We start from the raw sequence: 23,978 nt of genomic DNA on the forward strand, positions 1-23,978 counted from the left end.
AGCACTTATATTTACACATAGAATTCCAGTAAGTGACGTTTGCTATAATTTTTCGCAAGAAGGCCACGTCGTCGCGATAAATTTCCGGTTGATCCCCGAGGGACCGTAATTCACTATCATTTCTCGAATTTATCAAACTTGGAATATAATTCTTTATCAAATAAAGTATTCATAGAATAGAAGACCTTTCGAAGATCTTTTATTTGGAGGATCGATCGATTAACGTTGCTTTCGTTGAACAACGTTATTTCTTGTAGTTTCCCTCTTGGATGCATGGCTTTATCGCGTATTCGCGTGACGTAACGCGACACGAGAATTCCACGTCTACTCGTCTAGGACGCGAAAGTGCAGTTGCGGAAATTGTTTTATGGAAATCGCTTGGCGAAGGCTGCTTGTATCCACCGTGGAATAAACGTCGATACACTTCGACACGAGCCAAAGAATATTTAGGAGAGACTGACGCGTTCTATTACTGATTTCCACGAAAGCAGTTTGGTTAAATTGGAGAAAATTTACTGGCCGACGTAACGCTATAAAATATTTATCACAATTGAAAGGAATTTCACTTCTTTGTTAACAAGTTCGTAATGGTCTTGTTCTTGGAAATTGTTTGATCGAGATGATTTAAATGTAATTATTATAAGTTTTTGAAGGTGCGCAATTGTTTTATTTTTTATAACTTATTATTGCGCTTGTAGTATAAATAATTTTATGTTCAGGAAGAAGTTCGTGAGTGTTGTCGTCCTTTGTTTAGGCTAACCATTTTTTTTTTCTTTTATATATTTCCCAAAGATTTTGGAAATTAACCTTTTCATTTGCTATAACTTGTTATTTGTAGTATAGACAATTTCATATGAAAAAGTTGGTAAGTGTTCTCGTCTTGAATTAAACGATTGGACGATAACGTCGATCGTTAAAGGAATCAAGGTTAGAGATATAAATGTGCTGATAAATTTGTCCACGTCCAATGTGAATTTTTAATTTCATCCAACTTTTCAATACTCGGTACGCATCGATAGCCAGCTTCGGTATCGTTCGCGATGGTGTTAATACGCCCATCTTCCATTGCAGCAGATGCAATTAACATAGAACGTATCAATGTATTTCGTATTTTTTAATTACGATCGTCAATTTCGCCTGAACAACGCCGAAATAAAATCGCCGAATTCATATTAACATGCAAATGCATCGTTGTTCACGTAACAATATATGCCAGATCGACAGCGATTTGTTCGAAAAATATCGAGTTGCTTGTTGATTACAATGACGTTGGAAAAACATGCGAAAGTTGCCAAAGTAATTAATACGTAATTTCGATTGAGAGTCGTAAAACTGAATCGAGCGAAGAACTGAATTAAAAAGTAGGTAAGAAACTTTGACGGTGTATAAATCTAGCGAATCGAAACGAAGACCGATAATTTGAAACAGAACTGGGACGAGCGACTTACAGAGATAATTCGATTTTGCCGAAACCATTCTAAAATTAATCGTAGTTCCCTTGGTCGTTTTTACGTGCATCTTCGTGACGAAGTATCGACAATTTTATCGTAATTCGGAAATAATTGCTGTTAACGCTGCAATTATTTTTTAAAAATTTTCCTAAAAAACTAACAAATTATACACATGGATAGCTGAACGTTGATTGATTTAATAAATTATTCCTATTCAATATGAAATTACGATATATCGCAATAAAACATGTACTTAAAACGCTGCAAATTAAAATCTTCTAGTATCTACATATTTGTAATATACAAAATATTCAATAACTAGACTGTAAAAAGTATGCGAAATAGCAAAAAATAGTTCGAATCTCCAACTACTCCACTCTTATAGATCTATAAAATTTTCATGAAAAATTACAGATTATTGATTTTGATCATACCGACAACTTTACGTTAAAAAGTACTAGTTTTATGAAATAAACAACGGGAATAAAAGACTTTCCATTTTTCACCAGAGTTCGCTGCTATTCAAAGAAAGTTCCATGACCGTTTGAGCGTCGTGGTGATGGTTCCACCGTGTGAAAAGCGCGAAACACTGACCACGTGCGCTTTGTCCGATTTTCGCGAAAGCTGTGCTGGCCACGGTCTCAAAGGCGAAACCTTTCGTTTGTTACGCGAAACGTGCTAACTCTAATCGCACCGTGGATACGATAGAAACGAATCACGTGGCCGCCTCAGCTGACACGGTGATTGCTGGCACGTGAGCAGAAGTCCCGATTCGAAGCTCAGCCCGAACATGACCGGAACTTCCTTTAGACTGTCTATTTCTCAGCGAGAAATGGCTAGTTGGCTCATGAGTCGAGCTCGTATTGCTTCTCCTTTTCTCAGATTTTATAATTTCTTGCAAATGGAATTAGTTGGAAATTTTAATAATTTTAGATATACATATAGACGAATAGCAACAATGAATAGCAATTTAGTTTGATGTAGATACTATTGATAAAGTGGACAATTTTTATCAATATATTATATTGAGGCTTTGATATTTCATTGGTACTGCAATGAAACACGAGCATCATGATTATACTGGTAAAATTTTACATCAACCGAGAAATGTATATAAAATTACAGCATATAAAGTTACAAATAGACATTTAGTAAAAAATGAATACATATAATTAGCGTTAAATATCCCGTGAAACAGTAAGGTTTATCAACGTAGCGGATAACTGATTGTTTAAATAATTCTATGATTGCTATAAATATACACTTGCAAACCAATTTTCTACCTGGATTTAATTTCTTTCAATTATATCCATAAGAATATAAATTTGTATAAACGTACGTATGAATGCATGAAACAAGGACGAAACAGAAAGAAGGGAATCGAAGTTTTGTGATTAAAATCGCGCAAAATGTAACAAACTCAACTGCAGTTCGCAGAGTAATGCATCTAAAGGAAACAGAAAAATGAAAGGGCACGAAAAAGTTTCTTACATAAACAGCAAACAGCAGCCAATAAAAATAACGCAAAGCCAAGGTACTTGGTAGCTCGATGATTAAACGACTTCGTTGGTTTCCTCTTCTGAGGGACTTCATTGTTCCGGGCAGTTCGCGAACCGCGGGACTTCAAACGAACCAGAAGCGCGTCATTTTTGAGTTTATCAAACAATAACACTCTTGGCGAAGTAGCTTTCGTGCAAACACTCGTCGCGAGCCTTAAAGCCCTAGCCGAGAGTCGTTTGTATTTCCTCCCTTTTCTTTTTCTCTTCGTTTCTTTTCCTTTCTGGCCGCGGTTGAGTTTCGTTTCCGCCTACCACTCCATCATCCACGGTGTTGCGATACTTCTTCCCGAGAACTGCGAAACGTTCGAGACTTTTGTTTCTTAGCGGGTCAGCCACCCGTTAATGAAATAATTGAAGCGTTTCTTCGTAGGACTTCGAATCGCGCACCGAATATTTCCGCGGTACGTTTCGCTGCTTTAAGCTTTGATTTTCGATGAAAGAATCTTAGATCGTTGAGAAAATTTTTAACTTTATTTAGGGAAAAACGAGTTACATAACTTGCCACTCAGGTTCCTAATTTTTTGGATAAAATCGTCTGTTTACTGATAGAGCTTCGACAAATTTAACGAGTGATATCTGTTGAAGATGAATTATATTATATTTATACCCGTAAGGAGTAGAATCGAGCTACTTGCAATTAATTTGTTTATGGTAACTTCGAATTCTACAATATAATTATGAATGTTTTTGGTTAACACAATGTTTCTGGTTCTGGTTTTAATTTCCTTTGTAAAAGTTGTCTCCTTTTCAAAAATCGATAAACATATTTTCCTACTACTGACTGTATTCTAAAATTTTGATCTTGTGGGGACCGAATTTTATTAAAGCGTGGCAAAAATTTGATTTCGTTACTCATTAATGATAGAGACTTGTTCTTTAACGTTTTTATGAATAAACCATAATTGTAAGCAGAAATCAGACATAATTTATCATTAGTAACGGAAAGACGTTCTTTAATATTTTTATTAACACATAAATTTACAAACCCGCTAACATTTACAAATCAACTAACTCCTTCCCCCGATAGCAACGCCTCTGAAAATTATTCGTCGATTTGAAATTGAAGAAACAGCTAACCAAATCATTCTTCAAACACAATAGAAACCTTGTCAAATTATCTTCACTTCCAAAGAAAAAAAAAAGAAGCAACCAAAAAAAGAAAGAAATAAATCAAGGAGCACGAATTCCTGATAATAACGAAACGAAAGGTGTTCCTTCTTCGCGAATGGTCGATTGTTTGACTTAAACAACGCGTGTGACGCCGGCTAACCGATGCGAGTCGGGAGGTGAGGAAGAACGCTGGAAACCTGTTCCCTTTGGGCGCTTTTGTGCCTTCGGAGGATAGCGACTGGACGTTGGAGGGGATGATTCGAGGGTGGACCAAACAATGAACAGAACCCAAACCATGGTACCGTTTCAAAGCGTAGAATGCATCCGATGAGCTTGCCTCGTGAGAACGCGGCTACTTGCGCCTGGGAAGATTGACTCCGGCTCCGGGAAGTTGGCATCGGGGGGTTGGGTTAGATTCGAGGGGTTGGAAAGAAGATGGGAAGAGAGAGGAAGAGCAAACGATCCCTCGGGTGCGCGTTTAAACCTTTTCACGGGCATTTCCGTGGAAGGCACTTTGTGTCCTGCCCGACAAATTCGAACTATGCGCGTTTCTTTTCGTGCCAACCCCTCGCAAACCACCCATCCCCCTCGGACTCTTCAACCTACCGAAACACTCTGCATAAAGATGAAACGTTGCTCCTGGAAATTCCACGAGAAATTTCGTTCGACCCTTCGACAACGAAGTCGCAACCAAGAACTTCTAAATATTGCGTGGATTTTTCTGAGACTACTGTTTCGAGAGTTCTGCGGATTTCGAATTGCGTTTGAAATTGTATCGTGAATACTAATGCGAGATAAAGTTTGGATTACTGAGACGAAAGTTATTGTTTTTCTTTAAGTCACATGGTTTCGGAAATTTTCATACTGTCAGGAGCGAATTATTAATTGCCAGTGTAGGATACTAAGATATTGCGGAATGTTGTGTAAACATTTGCCTTGGAAGTCTTTTAGAACTTTAGCAACTGTGTTAGAGTTTTATTCGACTTCTAACTTGGAGAAACAGCCTACTTACTATAAAGCTAATTCTTGGTGAAACTTTGAAATACTCGAATAGAACAATTGTAATCCAAATTCCCATTAACAGTCATATCGTATCATTACAAGGCTCGATGTTATTCGAGATAACTGAGACATTTAGTGTCACATGCTACTTGAAAGGGAAATTATGCCAGTGTTTACGACGTTTGCGATATTGTAACACCTCATAATAGTAGTTAAGGGTTAATCTACGTCGTACCATTCTCAATTATAATACGACTCGTGCCTCTAAGGGAAAGACATTTCACCTTGTGCGTTTTCTATTAGATTTATATAGGAAAAGATTTTATAGAAAAATTATTGTTGTGCGACGATACCTTTATTTACCACTGTATATGTATATATATGTTATTGCATATTATTAATACATATCAGAAACATTGAGTGTATCGAAAAATCATAAAATCATTCAATGTCTTACCGAGCTGTATCAATGAAAACAAATCGCGCATATTTTACGTAAACTAAAGTAAATTTGTCTGCTTTTAAATAAAGTCTCGAATCGATATTTTTGTTGAACAATTTACTCTCGTATACAGTCCGATACGATTATCTCTTGGTTGGTGTAACCGTAATTCAGAGTGGGAACAGAACAGGACGAAATACACCGAGACAAGTTATGGGTATCAAGGTTTTGCCCTTTGTCACGCGGTTCCCGACTGCACATGCACGTTTCTACCCGGAAGATTAATAGTTACATTACAGGGATGCGTCAGGCCAGATCCATTTGGGCCTGTTTCGCGGTACTTCCTTAGAAATTAATATTCTAAACAGCCCATTAATTCCGCGGACACGCGAGACTTGTCGCATTAATAATCCAAGGATAATTTGCCATCTCCCGCGGATACCGAATACTGTATACCAACGTAACGTTTGGAAAATTTGAACATAAACTACTATACTTTATACGTAGATACAGTTGCTACAAAAAGTATTGTCATACCATTGCGTTCATTATATTTACATATTAATTAATTTATTTGTACTTTCATAATACATTTATGAAATTGCCAGAACAAAATCCCTGAAACCTGGTATTTTTATAGATTTGATTTCCAGTACCAGCTGTAGAACGGTATCAACAATTATAGATTATAAAGCGTCTCTTCTATTTAACAATATCCCATCTCCTGTTCTCCAGACCGTATATGAAACATAATCAATTGAAACAAAATCATGGGCAACTTCCTAAAACAATTCGCTTCGCCTTAAAAACTTAAAACTTTATCCCGAGGAAACCTAAACCTTTTCCCGATTCAGCAACGACTTAAAATGTCCGTAGTCGGCAGAGGATAATCCAATAGCGAATAGCAAAGTGAAAAACCGGGTAAAAGCCTTAACTATCGTCAGCCTTAACTACCCGAGCCGGAAGCCGCAGTGACGTCACATCTAGTTTCAGCGCTATTTAAATACATTCCCCGGTCCATTTCGTATCCTCACCAATCCCCCTTACAACACCCACTATTCCTAGGACACGAAAGGTATACGCGAAGGGCAAAAGGAACAGTCGAAGGGTGGTTTCATGTACCTCGTGAATTTATACGGCGTTTAACCTGGTTTAAACTTTGGCACTTAAATTAAACAATAGGGCGAACCACCGAACCACCGACTTGCCGAGTCGAACGTACGTCTTCGACCGAGGTTCCTCCGTGCTTTTCTCTCGATTCCATCCCCTCTGCCCTTTTTCATCCCTCTTCAACCACCCTACATGCAGTCCTAGTTCTGATCTTCACCAATGTGCACGTTTCCGCCAGTTTCAACTGGATTCGTCGTTCGCTAGGCGATCCCAAAATTGTCAGACAGCGTAATTTCGCGATCGAAACCGAACCGATTCGAAGAGAATCCTAATTCTCCGCGGATTGGGACACGAGCCACGAACGTCTGGACTTCCGATCATCGTGACTCGTTTCGTATGTGACCCAACATGGTTGTGTTAGCCGGGAACGTTTTGAAATATTTCTGTTCGGTTGGAGAAACGGAATTCGGAGTTTATTGACTTTCCACCCTCGACTCTTTCCCGGCCCTGACAAAAATTCGATGAACCGAAGTGACGGCAGAAACGCGTTCGAGAGCTGGAATTTGTGAACCGGCCAGAGAAACGTTTTATAGGGATTCTCCTGCCGGTATTTTTCAGTTCCGGTGTTACTGGCGAGTTTATTGGTTGGGCAGATTGTATGGGGTAAAGATACGTTCAAGATATTTCAGTGAAATATTTTTACTGTTTTAACTAGCTTCGGTGTACGCAGCAGTATATTTCAATCTTTTTTGAGCCGTGTAACTCTTTTGTGATAATTGAATAACGCGCTACTTTCTGTTTGTAATAGGAAAATCATTTCGAATGCAGTATGACTATTTTTATTTGACCCAGTAACGTAGCCATCAAACGAATGAGTATTAAAAATCTTGAGCGGCATCCAATTGAATCGTGAAATTGTGGAGCTCGCGATAAAGACTGTTTTTATAGAATCCATTAATTTTCATTGAACAATGAATCAAGATATAGATTATTTTTACGATATCAATTCCACTATATTGTCAGACTGTTCCAACGACTAGAATGCGTTATTATTTAAAAACTCGAGGGAAAGAGAAGAATCACTTTTATCGTGAATCTTTCAGTTATCGATCTTTAATACTGAAATCGAAATCTTCAGCCTCGTAAACGAATAAAATTCTACCTATAAAGATTTAACGAATCAAAGTGACGAGTCAGAAATAGAATCCGTAAGAAATCTACGCCGTGCTTAATTTCTGTAACTCACGTTACTCGCGTGATCACTGGAAGCATGCAATTTTAGCTATTTTCACAGAAAGATAGTCGTATGATCGATAACACGACAGCGTAATATTTGCCGGAACACGGGCTGCTTGGTGGCAGAGGGGAGGAATTGTTACTTACAATTTATTTGAAAGCTCCATCCATATCCTTTTGTATCCTCGTCGGGTTATGCCCTGTCCTATTCTATTTCAGTCCCCGACCGACCGTACACGGATCCATTCTACTCGCTCGCGTGGAAATACACGAGACCATCCTATTCCCCTTATGTCTGACCATATGCGGTGCTGTTCTACTGGGCATCCGTTTGAACTTACGCAGACCCGCTCCACTTCCTCCGCCTCTTGGCCTCTAACTTTATCAATAGCAGCCACGACAAATCCATACAAAATACGAAGGCACCCCGACGCAATAGAAAAAGAAAGAAACACGACATTCGTTTCGTTTCGATCGATATTCATTTGTAAGCAGACAGATAAGCGAAATCGTGGCGGAGTAGCAGCGAATATTTGAATGTATTCGCTGAGATAATACTGTGACTCTGTAAACGTTCGTTCGCGAACTGGAGCTCGTTTACTCAGGGCAACGGCTTTCTGAATAAAGAGGTGCCATTGTTACTTTTTCCTCGCGAAAGAGAATTCCCTTCGACACGGCCATTGTTCGCGAATAAACCGCCAACTATCCGCGACCAAGCAAATACTCGGCCTTGTCCGTCAGTTTCTCTGCTTGCTTCTTCATTTTCTCCTCGAAATCAACTGTGCATAGAAGTGAGACAGAGTTAATAGGGTTAATTATCATTCCCACGCCTTTGTGCGAATATCTCCTGTCGATATAATCAGTAGCGTTTTAATCTTGATTTCATTCTGTTATTTCTTCTTTCCAGCACTCTGAATTTCGACAGAAGAAACTCGATTCATAGACATTCCAGCTATACCAAATCTATGAATTTGTATAAATATCTGCAGTTTAACTAGTAGTTTTATTGTTCCAATTAATATATTGTCAATCCTAATACTTTTACACAAATTCTATATATTCTCCAATTCCAACAATGTGCAAACCAATTATTTTGCAAATGCGACTGAAAATACTGTGCTATATAGCATCATGCACAAAATGCTTTCGTATATAGTATCGTCCACAAAAAGCTAGCGATTGCCATAACAGGCGAGGGCAATACGCGTGTCAGTGTTCTTCGAGTCGAACGAAATTCCTCGTTCTTTATCCATCGAGAATAATCGGAGCTCTTGGCTTTCTAGTCTAACAGGGGAAACCAGAAACGTGGCCGGTATATAAATCGTCGTAACTGTCGTATAAACAGCGGCTGGTTGTTAATTAACTCGCGATCAGACTATTGTTCCATAAGAATTGGGATTCTCGGCGCCGCGTTGGCTCCTTTTCACTCGGCGCGATACCATCTTGGTTGTCGATGCTCAGGTAAACCGATAAAATAGCGAATTGTTAAATAACATTTGCATTTCGCCACGCTTTAAGCAGATTTTCGAGGATAGTCGCGAAGCTTTTCAAATTCTGTTGATTTGATTTTACGTACAATGGATCTCTGTTGATAGGATGGTTTTATTTAATCAAGTGAGAGATGTAGATTTACAAGATGAAATGACAGAAGAAAATACTGTCAATGATATCTATGCATCGTAATAAATGAACGCCTTTTTGGATTACAATTTGACATTTTATTAAGAATTAATTGATATTTTATGTATAACTCGTTTCTTCCTTGTACATGTTATAATTGTATTACGTTTGAATGCAAATAAATACAATATTAAATACAATTCATACATAACAAGCTACATGGAAATGAAGTATCCAAATGGCTAAAAGTATCTACAAATTTTATGATAAGAATAAACGCACACTTCTCCGAACCAATAATTCAACGAGTAACTTTCTCGCCAACCCACCGAAAGGTCAAAATTACAACTAGTAAAATTCACGATATCAGAAGGAAAGGTAACATTAGAACCACCCACCACCTTATCAAAATCCCGCGAGACACTCGAGACAATTCCGGCTCCTTCAGAGCGAAGAATCCTTTCTGCGTGAATCCGCGAACCCTTTCGATCGATGGAAAGCGCGAAACTTTCCTTTGATGTTCGAAACTCAGCTAAAAGAAACTCGCCAGCCGCATTAATCACCGATGCGCCGATGAAGTTCGTTCACCGGCGGACGAGCGAAAGGAAACGAAGAAGATTATACCGCAATGGTGGCGGTTCTTCGTCTCGTGAATTTTCCAGCCGTCGCCACGGGGAACAAAACCACGAGACCACACGGCGATTCAGGAGAATTCGCGATGACGATTGTTCGTTCAGCGGCTGAACGACTTCCTGCTTCTATCGTTCGTTGCCTTCGTGAAGGAAAAGGGTGGAACGCGTCGAAAAGGCTCGTGAAGACGGGTTTGAACTTGGAGGCCTTGTGGAAAGAACCAAGGGGACGGCCTTTGTGCAGATTCGGCCTCGTAGAACTGCTTCTCGCGAGTCTTCTTCCGGCGGCGGCCTCATTGATCCGAGTTCGAAGTTGCCGAGAATGGAAAGGGGGATGAAAAAGATAGAGGGAGAAAGGGGGAGGATTATCCGCGAATTAGAATCGGAAAGGTGGAGATCCATCGGAGGGATAATGAGTTATGTTCTTTTGGGTGAGTTATGCTACTTCTTGGCGTCGTTGGATTTATATTCGCTCAAGTCGAAAAGACTCGACGAAGAGCTAAGATTTATTCCAGCTCTCATTCCGAATTTTTATTCTAATATTCGGCTGATGGTTTTCGATCATTTTTCATTTACTGATGCTTTTTTATCGTTATAGAGCTTCTTCGATCTGAAACAGATACGAAAGAATCGTCATTAATACGTGCGATATCTTTGTTCGTATTTTATATGAAAATTTGTCTCGTGAGACTAGCAATCTTTGTTTATTAAAAGACAAATTAGATTAATACGCATGAAGATACGTAATAAGTGTATCTAAAAATTCCATAATTATAGCAAGGTCAAAGTGGCAACGAGATAGAACGAATTTTCAGAAACTGGTATATTCATCAACAAATTCAGCGTACAGAATTATCGAAAGCGAAAAATATAAAGTTTTTAATAGTAAATTCTTGAAAGGGATGACGTTGAGAAAATAAGAGAAATAAGGGAAGCGTAGGGAAAGAACATAGCAGAGAAACCTAACGCACGTTAAATACAATTTACTAAAGGAAACATCGGCAATCGAAGGAAACTTAATAAACCGGTTAAAGAAGGGAACGAAGCGAAAGAAAAAGGGGCGCGACGAAGCGGAAATGGCGACATGTTTAATGGAAGAGAGTGTAAGAGAGTCAGGGCACAGCGTATGAAGTTGGCCGGAATAGAGCTCGGCCAGGGCCAGGCGCGGAAATCTATTGCAAAATAATAAGTTATCTGCCGGCGACTTTTGCCGACGTGTCGTCCGCGGCTGCTTTCTCCCCGAGGTTACCTCATTATTTCTAACTGATGACGCTATAATTCAGCTTCTCGCGACGTACAAGAAAATGGACTTCCCGGCCTCGTCTTGCACTTCGTCGGAACCTCTAACTCTCGTCTCTTCCCTTGGTTCTTCGCTCAACCAGTAAGTGTGTATGAGAGAGTGAGAGAGAGAGAGAGAGAGAGAGAGAGAGAACGGCGACAACGGCGCACAGTGTCTGGCCTTGCTATTCCGTCCAATTAAATGCCTAATCAATTATCCGCCAGTGGAGGGACGAGTTCACGCCCTTTCTTGCTCGTAGCTCCCGAAACACGTTCTCCTTGTCCCGTCAGCCGCCCTGCCGCGAAGAAATTACCAAGGTATCAAGGGGATCACCCCTGACCACCCCCGTGTTTCTGCCGCCTCGATAATTGGCCTACCCAACTTGCCGGATTTCGTGCAAGTCTGAATTCGTGTCGCGAACCTGTCAAACAACATTGTTCGTCCTTCGAACAGCGCAGCCTGCTTTGGGATTTCGTGATGAGTATTTTATGAAATATTTATGTTTAGTGGTGTTTAATTGTCGCGTCGTGATTTGAAGAACGTTTCACTCGATTAAGTTTGATTTATGGAACTAGTATAACGTAGCTGTGTTGTGGTTAATTGAGATGGGAGTTTTAGAGAAAGATATGACATTTCTCTGACTTGAATAAATCGTTTCACACAATCTACATACTTCTGTATCTTTGAAACTACTGTAATCTTTGGTTTTTTATGTTTCAATCTAACTGCGATCTCCCGTTCTAACAAAGAAAAACGTTCTGTAATGTTGGAAGAGGAAGTTTAACGTAAGATTGAGACGAGAAGTCACGCGTGCCAATGAGAATTTTCTCATATTTTGTTCGAGCTTGGTATAACGTTAGAAATGTACGACTTGGTATTTAAAAATAATCGAAAGGATGCGGCATTACGTTTCACATGAATACGCCAAAATCTGTACTCTAATTATAACCTTAAACAAAATCCAAAACTATCTTGTACCTAAACGTAGTCCATGTTAATACTTTTCTATTTTTGTCTCAAATTTCTTTGGAAAAAAGATAAAGAATAAAAACTAATTTATTAAATAATCTGTACTTTATTCAGTAGCATTTAATGAATAAAGAAACCGAATATTTAATCTACGTGGCATTATGCTTAATAAATAAAGGAATCGAATCTATGTTTGCTCTATATAGTAGATAACGAATAATTTTTTTTTATTTGGTAGACTATTTACAATCAATTCTCATAGAGAATTATAAGTGAAGTATTTTAGCGTGGTACTGTAACTTGGATTATAAGAGTTTATAGTATATTTAATTCTAGTTGAATCTAATGCCTCAATCTAAAGGGTATTGTCTTTTTAGTCTGCGAATCCGATCCGTCGTGTTAAGTAATTGGGTAACTAATGGGTTTTGGTGATTGTTAACTTTCATATTATATCTGTTTCTGAACTTGGATATTTCTTCTTTGACTGTGGGTATCTTAAGGTCGCTATGTATTGTTTCGTTGGTAACATACCAAGATGCATCTATTAAGGATCTTAGAGTTTTTGATTGGAATCGTTGGAGAATTTCTATGTTGGAATTACTCGCTGTTCCCCATAGTTGGACCCCATAGGTCCAAACAGGTTTTAATATGGCTTTATATAGCATTATTTTACTCTGTATGTTTAAGTTTTGGAGCGTCTTCTCGTAAGACTAGCAATCTTTGTTTATTAAAAGACAAATTAGATTAATACGCATGAAGATACGTAATCAGTGTATCTAAAAATTCCATAATTATAGCAAGGTCAATTATAACGAATAATGAAACTGAAACGAAATGCTTCGCAAGTCTCCACTATGTTATTTTCCATCGTTTCAGCTCTCGTATGTATATTCGGCACACGACTGTTAACAAGAACGAGATGAGAATTACACGTGATTTCACAGATGTGACAAATTCGACCAACGTTTCGTTTTGCTGATAGCGTACTAATTAGAAGGTCGCCAGCAAGGGAAACGTTCCCGTGGTGGAAAAGACCGAAGATGAGAGCCACAGAGTTCAAGATAGAGTCGCGTGGGAGGTAATTTAGGAATTTGGGAGGGAGGAAATTTAGTAAAGCCTTGACCGTGCACAGGGCTCATCTGCCAGTCTTACGAACCCGACGCGAAATTAACGCTTTGTACGCGGCTTCGAAACTGCGAAACACCGCGAAGTAACGCCGGTGTATAAAAGACCGCTTCATTAACTTCGTTACAAAGAACTCTTCCCTTTCTCCTCTCGACTCTGTTCCGCATATGTATTCGTGGTATCAGTTAACATCTTGGCGATCTAACTTGATAAAAGCTGTAACTTTTACAACTTTTCGAACGTCGTTTTGACAAAAAAAGGTCTCCCGATGAAGAACGATTATCATTAGAAATCACGGGAGAATCATTGGGAAGAAGTGACATGTTTTATTTTCTTTTTTTTTTTTTTTTTTTTTTTGCAAAAATAGCTTGAGAATTTTCAGGAAAAATTGTAGGGAATTCGTGTAGAAAATAATTGGAGAATTTTTAATGAAACTGTAGTATGAATGTGTATACCAAATAATTTAGAAAGGAAACGACAATACATTTGTGATGAGTAAATAGTTTGAGAAGTGTTAAGGGAAATGGTAGATAAATAAGAGAAGATAATTTATTGAGAATTTTAATGAATATTGTAAAACGAATTTACATGGTAAATAATTTGGAAGGGAAGTGACATTAAATTTGTAAATGAAAATTTATGGAGCCTTGTTATGGAACGCTTTTACATTGGACATTACAATATTTAACATAAATTAATACTTTATATTTGCTATTTTATTAATATTTCGTAATGAATATTTTATCATGTGTTTAATATAAATTATAAATTATAAATTAATATTAATTTATCATTATAAATTAAATTGTTCAATAAAATAACAACCATATACATACATAGCTTATGTAAAGCGATTATATTTACCGTACTTTGATTGTTTTGTAAGATTATAATGAAAGATCACATTAACTCCACAATGTTATTTATTCGTAATAAATTGTAAGATACATGTACGCGTAAAAAATAAAAGGACTATTGAAATGATTTTCGGAATGAAACGTCCATGCATAATGAATTCACAGTAATATGTCTGGCTAAAGACGGTTCGTTACTACTTCCACTGCTTTGCTCCGTATCACATATGTATTCTTCGTTTATTTTGCATGTAATCATCCTGTAATTTTTCTCCATAAATCTTTAATATCCTCGCATGAAGATTTGGAATTTAGATAGAAAAAGTTAGATTATGTTTTTGAAATAAACCATATTTTTGTTTCTATATAATGACAAAGAAAAAGGTGAATTCAATACGCTGTCTACAAGTGATCTTGATAAAAGAGAAGACTTTATTGAAACAGATACAAAGCTTTCTATTTCTTTACTTTCCGTTCAAAGCGTGCTCAAATAATATTTGACATATGTGTATCTCATATCGTGATATGACAACTTGCATTGCCTACATCATTCTCAAAAAAGTCATTTTATAGAAACTAATTACACGATCATAAGAAATATAATTGTTTAATTATATTTAAAGAATTATTTGATAACATTTATTCAATTTTAATGAAAGGTAAACGCAAATCGTAATTATGGTTTTATAACACGAAACCAGGAAGAGGAAATGCACTTATTCGGCGTACATTGTTAACATAAATACAAAATAAATAAATTTGACATATATCTGATGCTATCCTAATATGAAGGCATCATTGTCTCCAGATAAAGGTTACACGAAACAAAGCAATACGTAAACACAGGAAAATAATTCTATATGGCATGTCAGTACCACAGAAACACAATGACCAGATATCAATAAACAAGTTTTGAGAGAGCAGCAGTTATCGATGCAACAATTAGTAGAGTCATGATGAACGGTTTGGGGCGTTAAAGCGTGCTGGACAAAACCGATCGAAGAAGGTTTATTGAAGACAGTTTAATCGGTCGTTAATTCTTGCTTGAATTGTAGAACACTTCCGCTACAAGCTGGTCGAAATTTTACGCAGATCGCCGATTAGTAATTCAATGGACGCCGGCTGGATTGAAAATTTCCCCCGGAGTAGCGGTGATTTAAATGAAAATGATTTGCGCGGCACGCGTAATATGGGATAATTGCGTTTCGTGCGGGACTTAATGGAGTTACGCCATTTTAATTATACATCTCGCGTCGGATCGTGTTTTCCTCTGTGGCATATTCTTCGGGCCCCCGGTTTTTCATCGCGTTACCATCGCGACTTTTATTCAGTTTCGATGAAAGGAAAACGCCATTCGTAATTACGGTTTATAACGCGAAACCAAGAAGAAAGAGGAAACGTGCTCGTTTGACGTTTATACTTATATTTTCCGTTAAAATATCGTGAGTAATTTTTCATGGAAATTTACATAAATTACCGTATCCTTGTGGAAATGGATTTATCGAATTTCAAACTGTAGAAAATATTTAGGTTGAAAAGCAAATGGAATGGAGCGAGAAAACTGTGGCTGCGGAGTGAGAAAGTTTCCAGTCGACAATATGGGAACGAGAGGAAGAAAATCGAAGTTACAAGAAATTTATCAGGCAGTAAAGTTATGAAAGTGATGGAAGAAACGTTCCTTTTCGAGATTTCGATCGATTGCAAACGCGACTATCATTTCCAACGGTTTTAGTATATGTTGATTTGCCAGGAACCGTGCTTGCTTTTCCTGCTTGATAAAATCTAAAAACTAGATTACAAAAATGTTACGTTAATTTTACGTGGTGAATGTAACTACATACGTTGATGTTACTTTATATCTACAATTATATCTATAATTATCTGCCTAGTGCGTTTTAATAAATTCATAGTATAAATAATTAACGATGATAATTTATCATACAAATTCGTTTACAGTGGCTTTAGTTTTTTCCATTTTTGTTCCATTGTAATTATTTTAATTCCGTCTGAATCGTATTTGGAATTTGGAATTTCAGAAATGGAATATTAAAGTATATAATGAAAATATTATGAATTGCCTTTATAAGACCATTCTAGTCGAGACAAGACTTTTTCACATTTAATCCTGTTGAAGTGATCACCTCTTCTAAGAAAACATCAGGTCTTTTTAGTTTTTTCAAGCACTGAAGTATCGATAGCGTATAGACAAAAGACTGGGACAAAAGCAGATTATAAACAGTACACAGGCGACGATGCCTTCTTCAGGACTTTCAGTCATAGGGTAACACTGCTAGCGAGCGGATCTGGACCAGCTCAAATTATATTCCTTCTTTGTATTACACTTCTATATCAAAATATATTTTCTACTTTACATTTTATCCACGCGTTCCTTTGTTCATACATCTAATAACCTCAACAAATCCAGTTTAAAATAGAACTTTAACAACAAGTTGGCTAATGATAGAATGGTAGATCGATTACGCCAACTAGTAAGATTTCGAATTGATTTGGTTTTCAGGTTTCCGGACATTTATACAACACCGGTCAGTTCCTGGTATTCAGAGCGGATCGGGAAGCGAAGGTGCGAGTCAATATAACAGGTGGCCCACTCGCCTATCATTATCAATTCGAGGAGATCTACATACACTATGGAATGGATAACGATTACGGATCGGAGCATCGCATTAACAACTACGCTTTTCCTGCAGAGGTGAGTAAAAGGTTTACGAAATTAAACGCGAGCGTGTTCCATTTCGCGAAAACGATTGCCATTAGAAGAATATTTACTATAAGTGAAATTTTGCTGAAAGCTTACCAGAGAAGAAGAATTATAAGATTGTCCATAAAAAAGTGATTATATGAATTTATTCAAATATGAAAGGTATAAAATTAAGAAGAGAGAATATTATATTCCTAAACCGTAGTTAAATATTACACCGGCAAACACATATTCTTCGTGCACAAAAATCGTTGAAATCTATTTCTATTTTATAAAAACGATTGAAATGATAAAAATAAAAAATGATCACTTGACAAACCGGGAAAAAATGTCGCGCAAAGCGTAGCGAAATTCGTTAACAATTTTATGGCCGCCGGTTGAAAAGTCGAAATTCCAGAGACTTCGGTCGTACGCGGAATTTAATATCTGCAGTCCGGTGAAACTTGATAAAATCCGGTCATGAAATTGGGAAAAGAAACAGGAAAAAATAACAGAGCAGAGAAAGAAACGATTTCATATCACTTAAGCTACGAAACAAATCTAATTTCAAACAATATCACTGTTTTATTCCGTACAAAATAAAACCATGGAATAGAAAAATAGAGGGAATTCATTCGAACGAAAATAAAATATAAATTAGGAATAACATATTTAACGTAGGATGGGAAATTATTCATTAAGCGAAAAATTTTAAAGTCACTGAATTTTTCACCGACAGTGACCATATTGACCATTCTCGACTCGATATTGATGGTTCTCGTTGAAAATCTGTCAGTGCCTCTGCCTTTAATTGTATATTATCATGAGCCTTCGTTTCAATGTGGAAATCGAAATCATCGAAACGAATCTCTTTCGTGTCTCTCTTCCCACATTCAGTTTAACGTTGAAAAAGTAAATTCAGTTGTTTCCTGTTTTCATCTTTTTTTTTTTTTTTTTTTTTACTGTGCCGATCCAACAGAACAAATGGTAGGCAATTTTTGTCTGTCCACTTTTTTTACGCGTTACTGGTCCCATGGTCGTTCTTGCTTATTGCCTAAAAATTGCATTCTGACGAAATTCAAAATCACACAGCGTGTCGCAGCTATGGGATGAAGAAAGACACGAGGTAGTAAATTATCAAATGATATATGGTCGAACCACTTTAGAGTTCGAGAAAGTGTAATTAAAGTCTGCAGGATACGTAGACATCGAGAGTTCTACGAAAATAATTGAAACGATGTACAATAGAATCCATAAACCAATTTTGTCAAATTTTATTCTATCTGTTCGACGCTGCATTGCCATATTTAATTAAGGCGCCATTATATTAAAATTAAACTATCATATTTTGTACCAATTATTAATTTTCATATTTCCAATATTAAAATAAACACTACTAAATAAATAAAATGCAAGTTACACTAGGTTAAAAGTACAAAACAGCCTAAAAAATATTAGTTAGATCTCTGAAATTCGTAACGAGAGTCATCAACGAATCATGGACAAGGTTAAGGGTGCAACCAGGACGCAGGAACCTGACAGCGAAGTTAATCGAAATTAATCACGGAGCCGACTTCGTAACGAGACAAATTAAACATTCGTTAAACGCGACGTGACGATGACCCAATTAACTGCGACCTGCTCATCCTGGCGGCAAGCAGACCCTCTCCACGTGCGACCCAATTCTCTTCTCCTGGACGGTCGGCGAACCGCGAAAGAATATCGTCGAGCTACGTTGCCCGTCCTCCACGACTTCTCGATTTTAATTAGTGTAGAAGGCAACACGCTCGTTTCCACGATTTTGTTCCCCGTGGCGGAAAAATATAAAAGTTACTTTTCCTGGGAATCACCTTAGACTTCTAAATTAGGCTATGATGTTAGAGGAGTTAATGTATTTGATATTTTACTCGTAGACGTATATTTTCCATATAATTTTGTTCGTTTGTTATTAAAATTAAGTTCGTTCTTTACTGATACATCTAGAATGATAATATTTTTTTTTATTGCGAAATTTCCAATAATACAACACATTATACATTATTCCACCACATACACTGTTTTGCATCACAAAACACGAATTACATATATATTATTTTCTTAAAACGTTCGTCGCCACGTTGCACATATCTATGAAGGCGATAAACAATGAATCAAAGGCGATAAACGATGAATTCCTGCTTGTCGCTCTATTTACGTTCCGCGTAGCGGCGGTCGGATTTGGGCCCCGCAGGAAACTTAGCCGAATCACGCTGGACGACGAACGTGTTAAACTGTTAAGTAGACTTTAAAAAAAAAATGAAACAAAGTAACGAGCGGACAATGATAATGTGACAGATGTTAGTTGATTTTGCTTTCAATAATACAGGAACGAAAGTAGAAAGAAAATTATTTGAATGAAAAAGATCCATCTTAAAAAAACGAGGGAGAAAAGATCGTCTCGCACTCGGAACCGTTTAATTAAAGAAAAAAAAAAAAAGAATTTAATAACTTCATTGACTTTTGAGAAACCAACTTGTAGCACTTAAAATCTCATGCGCTGGGTATCTTTAAAAACCAGTAATTATCTTACTTGATGCTATCCTAAAATTGTAGAGATGATATAAATACGGAGCAGTATTAATATGCGCACACATTATTCTACCGATTGATATTTCGCGTCTCACTACCTATTTCGATGAAATTAATATCGGATTCTCGATAAAATTCCAACGAAAGTAAATACAGCGCCGCGTGATCAAATGGAAATATCCAAATAATCTCCATGCAAATATCCAAAAATTTGATAACATTTTATCTCCGTCATTCATTGTATTCACTAACGAATTCATTTATACCATACGAAGCAACATTCGTTTAACACAAGTAGTCAATGGTAATTTCTTCTTTCTTTTTCCTTTATTCCTCTTAAGCATACCTTTGTTGTATCTTATACAAATAATCTATTACTATTTTAAATGAAACGCAGAAAACTATTCATATTCATTCACAAGCCGAAAGTTTGCCAATGAGTATACTCGTTGGTAAAAATGATCAGTTTTATTAATGGGTTAAAATAAGCCAACTAATCTTTCTATTATTAAATGTAAAAACACATATGAAAATCAAAGAAATGTCAACACCAATATTACAACACTATCTTGCTGAATTTTCAAAAAAATAAAAAGAAGTAGAAACTAAGCATTTTCCACTTCAACTACTCTTCAAACCATCTTAAACTCGTCCATACCTCTTCAAATGTAATTCGAACTTGCAACTAACTCTTTCACTATCGATGTAAATCAAATTACATCTTAGAATTCCCACATTTGACATGAACAAACCGAATCAAACGACGTCAAACCACACAGAAAGAAGTTCCCCGAATGGATCATAAGCCGGAAAACAATTATTTTCGAATCAACGCGGCTGCGACGCGGTTGAAATCGATTCGAGGTTAATCGAGCACATAATTCAGCGGCAACGCTGCGTGTTTGCACGCAGCAAATCCGAAATCCACACGCGAGCAGGTGCGAGCGGGACGCGGCGCAATCAGCGGCCGTGCTTGTGGCCCGCAGCCGCATCCATTTTCACCGCGTCCTTCTTTCGCGCTTTTTCCGACCTGTTTTCCGCCGCGCCGACCGTGTAACTCTCGCTGACGAATGAACTGGCGAACTACCACTGCGCTGAATGATAAATCTTCAACTCGTCGCGTTTCCAGATCTGTGCACGCGTATGTACGGCTATGTACATTTCCATTCATAAGTATTAAGACACTTGGGGAAACTCAAGTTAACCTGAGAAATTATTAGGGAATTGCCAAAACGTTTAATCCTCAGCAGGAACCTCTAATAATTTATCTACTAATAATCTTAATAAATTGCCAAGTCAAAAGTTATAAGTTGTAAACTTCTATTTTATAATTTTAAGATTTAAACAATTTGTAATTCGCGAAATTTTCTGCAGAGCTCATATTTGTTTCGTTGTTATACTTGATGCTATTACGCAAGAAAATTATTAGAGCGTTGATAATTTGTAAGTTGCATCTTTGAAAATTTAATAATATTATTATTGTAATCGTGCAAAGGATAAAATTAATGGATTAATTTATTTCTTGTAGCAATATCGTACAGATTTTATGAAATTAACGTTTAATAGCATTGAATATTATGTTTCCCATTGTTGTCTAAATAGAACTTCAGAAATGGAAACGTATTTTCATTTTGTGCATACACGTGACTTTAATTGCTGGGAGAAATAATTTCCTTCTCCTGTGAAAAGGTTATGAACATGTAGATTAACTAAGGAGAGTAAAGAATACTTAATTAAGATTTCTTAAAAGCATGATGTAATTTCGTATTCATAAGTACTTTAAATATGTAAGAAAAGTGTAATTCGTTCTGTAGGAAAAGAAATGTGGGAAGGAATATTAATTTTGGTACAAAAGCAGGAAATTCTTCGAAATTCTAAATGGAATCCTCATATATTCTCGTTTTAAACATGATTTTCTAAATATAGGATAACTCGTAATAATTTCGATTTAAATTTATCAATCTGAGTGTCAATATATCACGCTCTTTAAACGTATCAACGTTAGCTGTAATTGAAATTCCGCGGAAATTACATGAAACTAATTTCATGTAACATTATGAGTTTTGTTACTTTTGACGTTGAGAAATTGATACTAATCTTGAAAGCTACATATTCGAATGAATTAATTTTCCAATTGTATATTTCGAATCCCAGGATTCTTGAATATAATCATATTCCTGTATTGCATACATATTACATGAACGGTTCTTTTACTCCCAGTAGCATAAGTCAACCACGCGCTCAGTAGCACAAATCAATCATAAACGGCCAGACTGCTTCCGTTGACATAAATAGACGTTCCGCGATAAATTTTACAACGATGCAGCTTAGCATATGTCAATGAATCACGGTCAGTGCGAGTCAATAAATATTGAATCATTAACAATTCCAGTGGCAAGAGTCAGCCTTGAATCATTAACTATCAGTGAGAGTACATATCATAACTGGATGCGTGGTCTGGCATAATAATTCCAAAGCTACCATCTACAAACATTGATCTATATATGCACTTCCACGCTTCTTCATTTTTTCTACATATTTTAATTAGCTTTTTCGATTATAGCAGTATTTTTTGTACAACTTTTGTCCTACAATAATTATCGTAATACAGCAAGCAAAAAAACTGTACGATAATAATTAATGTAAATATTATAAATAGGCTATCTAATATGATAGAATATTATAATGTTGAAGAGAATGTTAAAGATAAAGATTTTAATATTTTTTATCTATATATAAAAGAATTAAAGAAATAGTAAAATAACTTCGAACAAAGAACAAACTCACGAAACCATTTATTAAGGAAATAGAAGAGACCTTGAAACACTAATGGCCGGAACTAATATATTGAAAAGTAGTGGTAATTACGCTCAATAATAATGGCGGAAGATCATGCTAGCCGCAAGGCAATTATGATTAAAAATTACTCTTGTTCCCGAGCTACCTTCTACATTAGCTATTATTCGTAACTGTTCGACGTGCGTGTTCTCAAAAATATTCACGTAGATTCATTTAGCAATGGGAACAAGGACAAGCCGATTTTACAGTTCTATTAAGAGCCCTCCGATTCTTCGTGTCGCAATTATTTATTTAGTTACACGCGATTCTTCAGTCTCAACGAATCACTGATTGTTTTTAATAATCACGAGAAACAAAGTCGAATGAATCGACTACTACATGCTTCATGACTCGTTCCAGTCGTATGTGCTTTTCTTTTTTTTGTCTGTTTTTTTATTTCATTTTACGTTTGTTGTTTCTCGTTTTATCAGAAAGGTAGATCATTGCGACGGCAAACACAGCTGGTCCATCGTCGTTTAATTGCAAATAAAATTTTAATCTGGAAAGGGATTGCATTGATTCCCGGCGTAAACTGCCTCTGCGATTTCCATTTTTATTCGACCGGGACTCTGTGCATATCTGCACGCAAATCGATTGCCGTTCGAATTCGTAAACGACCGAGAAAAAAGGAATGAATGATGCGTCTATCTTTCGACATTCTGGCTCGTTGACGTTCTAATAGAGATAGAAAGCTGACATTTTCGAAAGCCTGAATCCGATCGTGGAAGTTTCAATTTGCTTCTTCATTATTGTATAATAGATCATTTTCGTTAATATTTACATACTAATTAATTATGCCCAAGAATATTAAACTTCGTTTGATTTAACAGCATTTTCATATGATTACAAAAATGAAAATGAAACGTAAAAACCTATAAAACGTTTCTTCGTTGAAAAATAATCCTATCTACAAATACTTTTGGTACCCACTCATTTCTTCAAATATTTCTTCTTACTTCATCAGCACCACAAAAGAGATCGTATTAAACATTTGCTAAAAACACTCTGTAAAAAATTCTAAAACTTATGAAAATCAGTCTTAAAAATCTTTATCTCGGTATCATCATCGTCTAAAACATCCATCTATCTAACGAGTCGGATCAATAATTAATCGACAATACGATGCGCTAGGCTAATTCAGTCTAGCACGCCGGCCATAAATTCGTGACTCTCAAACCGGGAACGCCTGTGTGGACATCCGGTTCAGGTGCTGAGACAAGGAGGGACCATTCGAGGAGCCACTCGAGCCACTCCATCAGCTCCTTCTCGAGTAGGCTTTCGGCATCAAAGCGGCTCGTCGCTCAAACATGCCGGTAATGGTTCAGACTCGCTCGAGTGCCGTGGCTCTGGGAATCCCCTTGTCCTCCTGCCAGCCCTTTCAAGCAAACCCTTCGCCCTTCTCCGTGACCCGTGCTTCTTCTCGCTATCTCCCTTCCACGCGTTGTATTCTCCTATTTCCGTTTTTCGACGGACAAGACGACACGAAGC

The 23,978-nt window shown here is 37.0% G+C and overlaps 1 protein-coding gene across 3 annotated transcripts in view; it reads left to right on the forward strand.

Annotated features, from left to right (window-relative positions):
- The window catches only part of LOC132907329 (carbonic anhydrase-related protein 10), a 231,082-nt gene that overhangs the window by 159,317 nt on the left and 47,787 nt on the right, over positions 1 to 23,978 (forward strand). For all 3 annotated transcript variants that reach the window (XM_060960303.1, XM_060960302.1, XM_060960305.1), the window contains exon 4: positions 16,905 to 17,096. In XM_060960303.1, the coding sequence (XP_060816286.1) occupies positions 16,905 to 17,096 (192 nt within the window). The remainder of the gene's footprint in view (positions 1 to 16,904; positions 17,097 to 23,978) is intronic.

Source organism: Bombus pascuorum, chromosome 5, assembly GCF_905332965.1.
Source record: "Bombus pascuorum chromosome 5, iyBomPasc1.1, whole genome shotgun sequence".
Lineage (NCBI taxonomy): Eukaryota > Metazoa > Arthropoda > Insecta > Hymenoptera > Apidae > Bombus > Bombus pascuorum.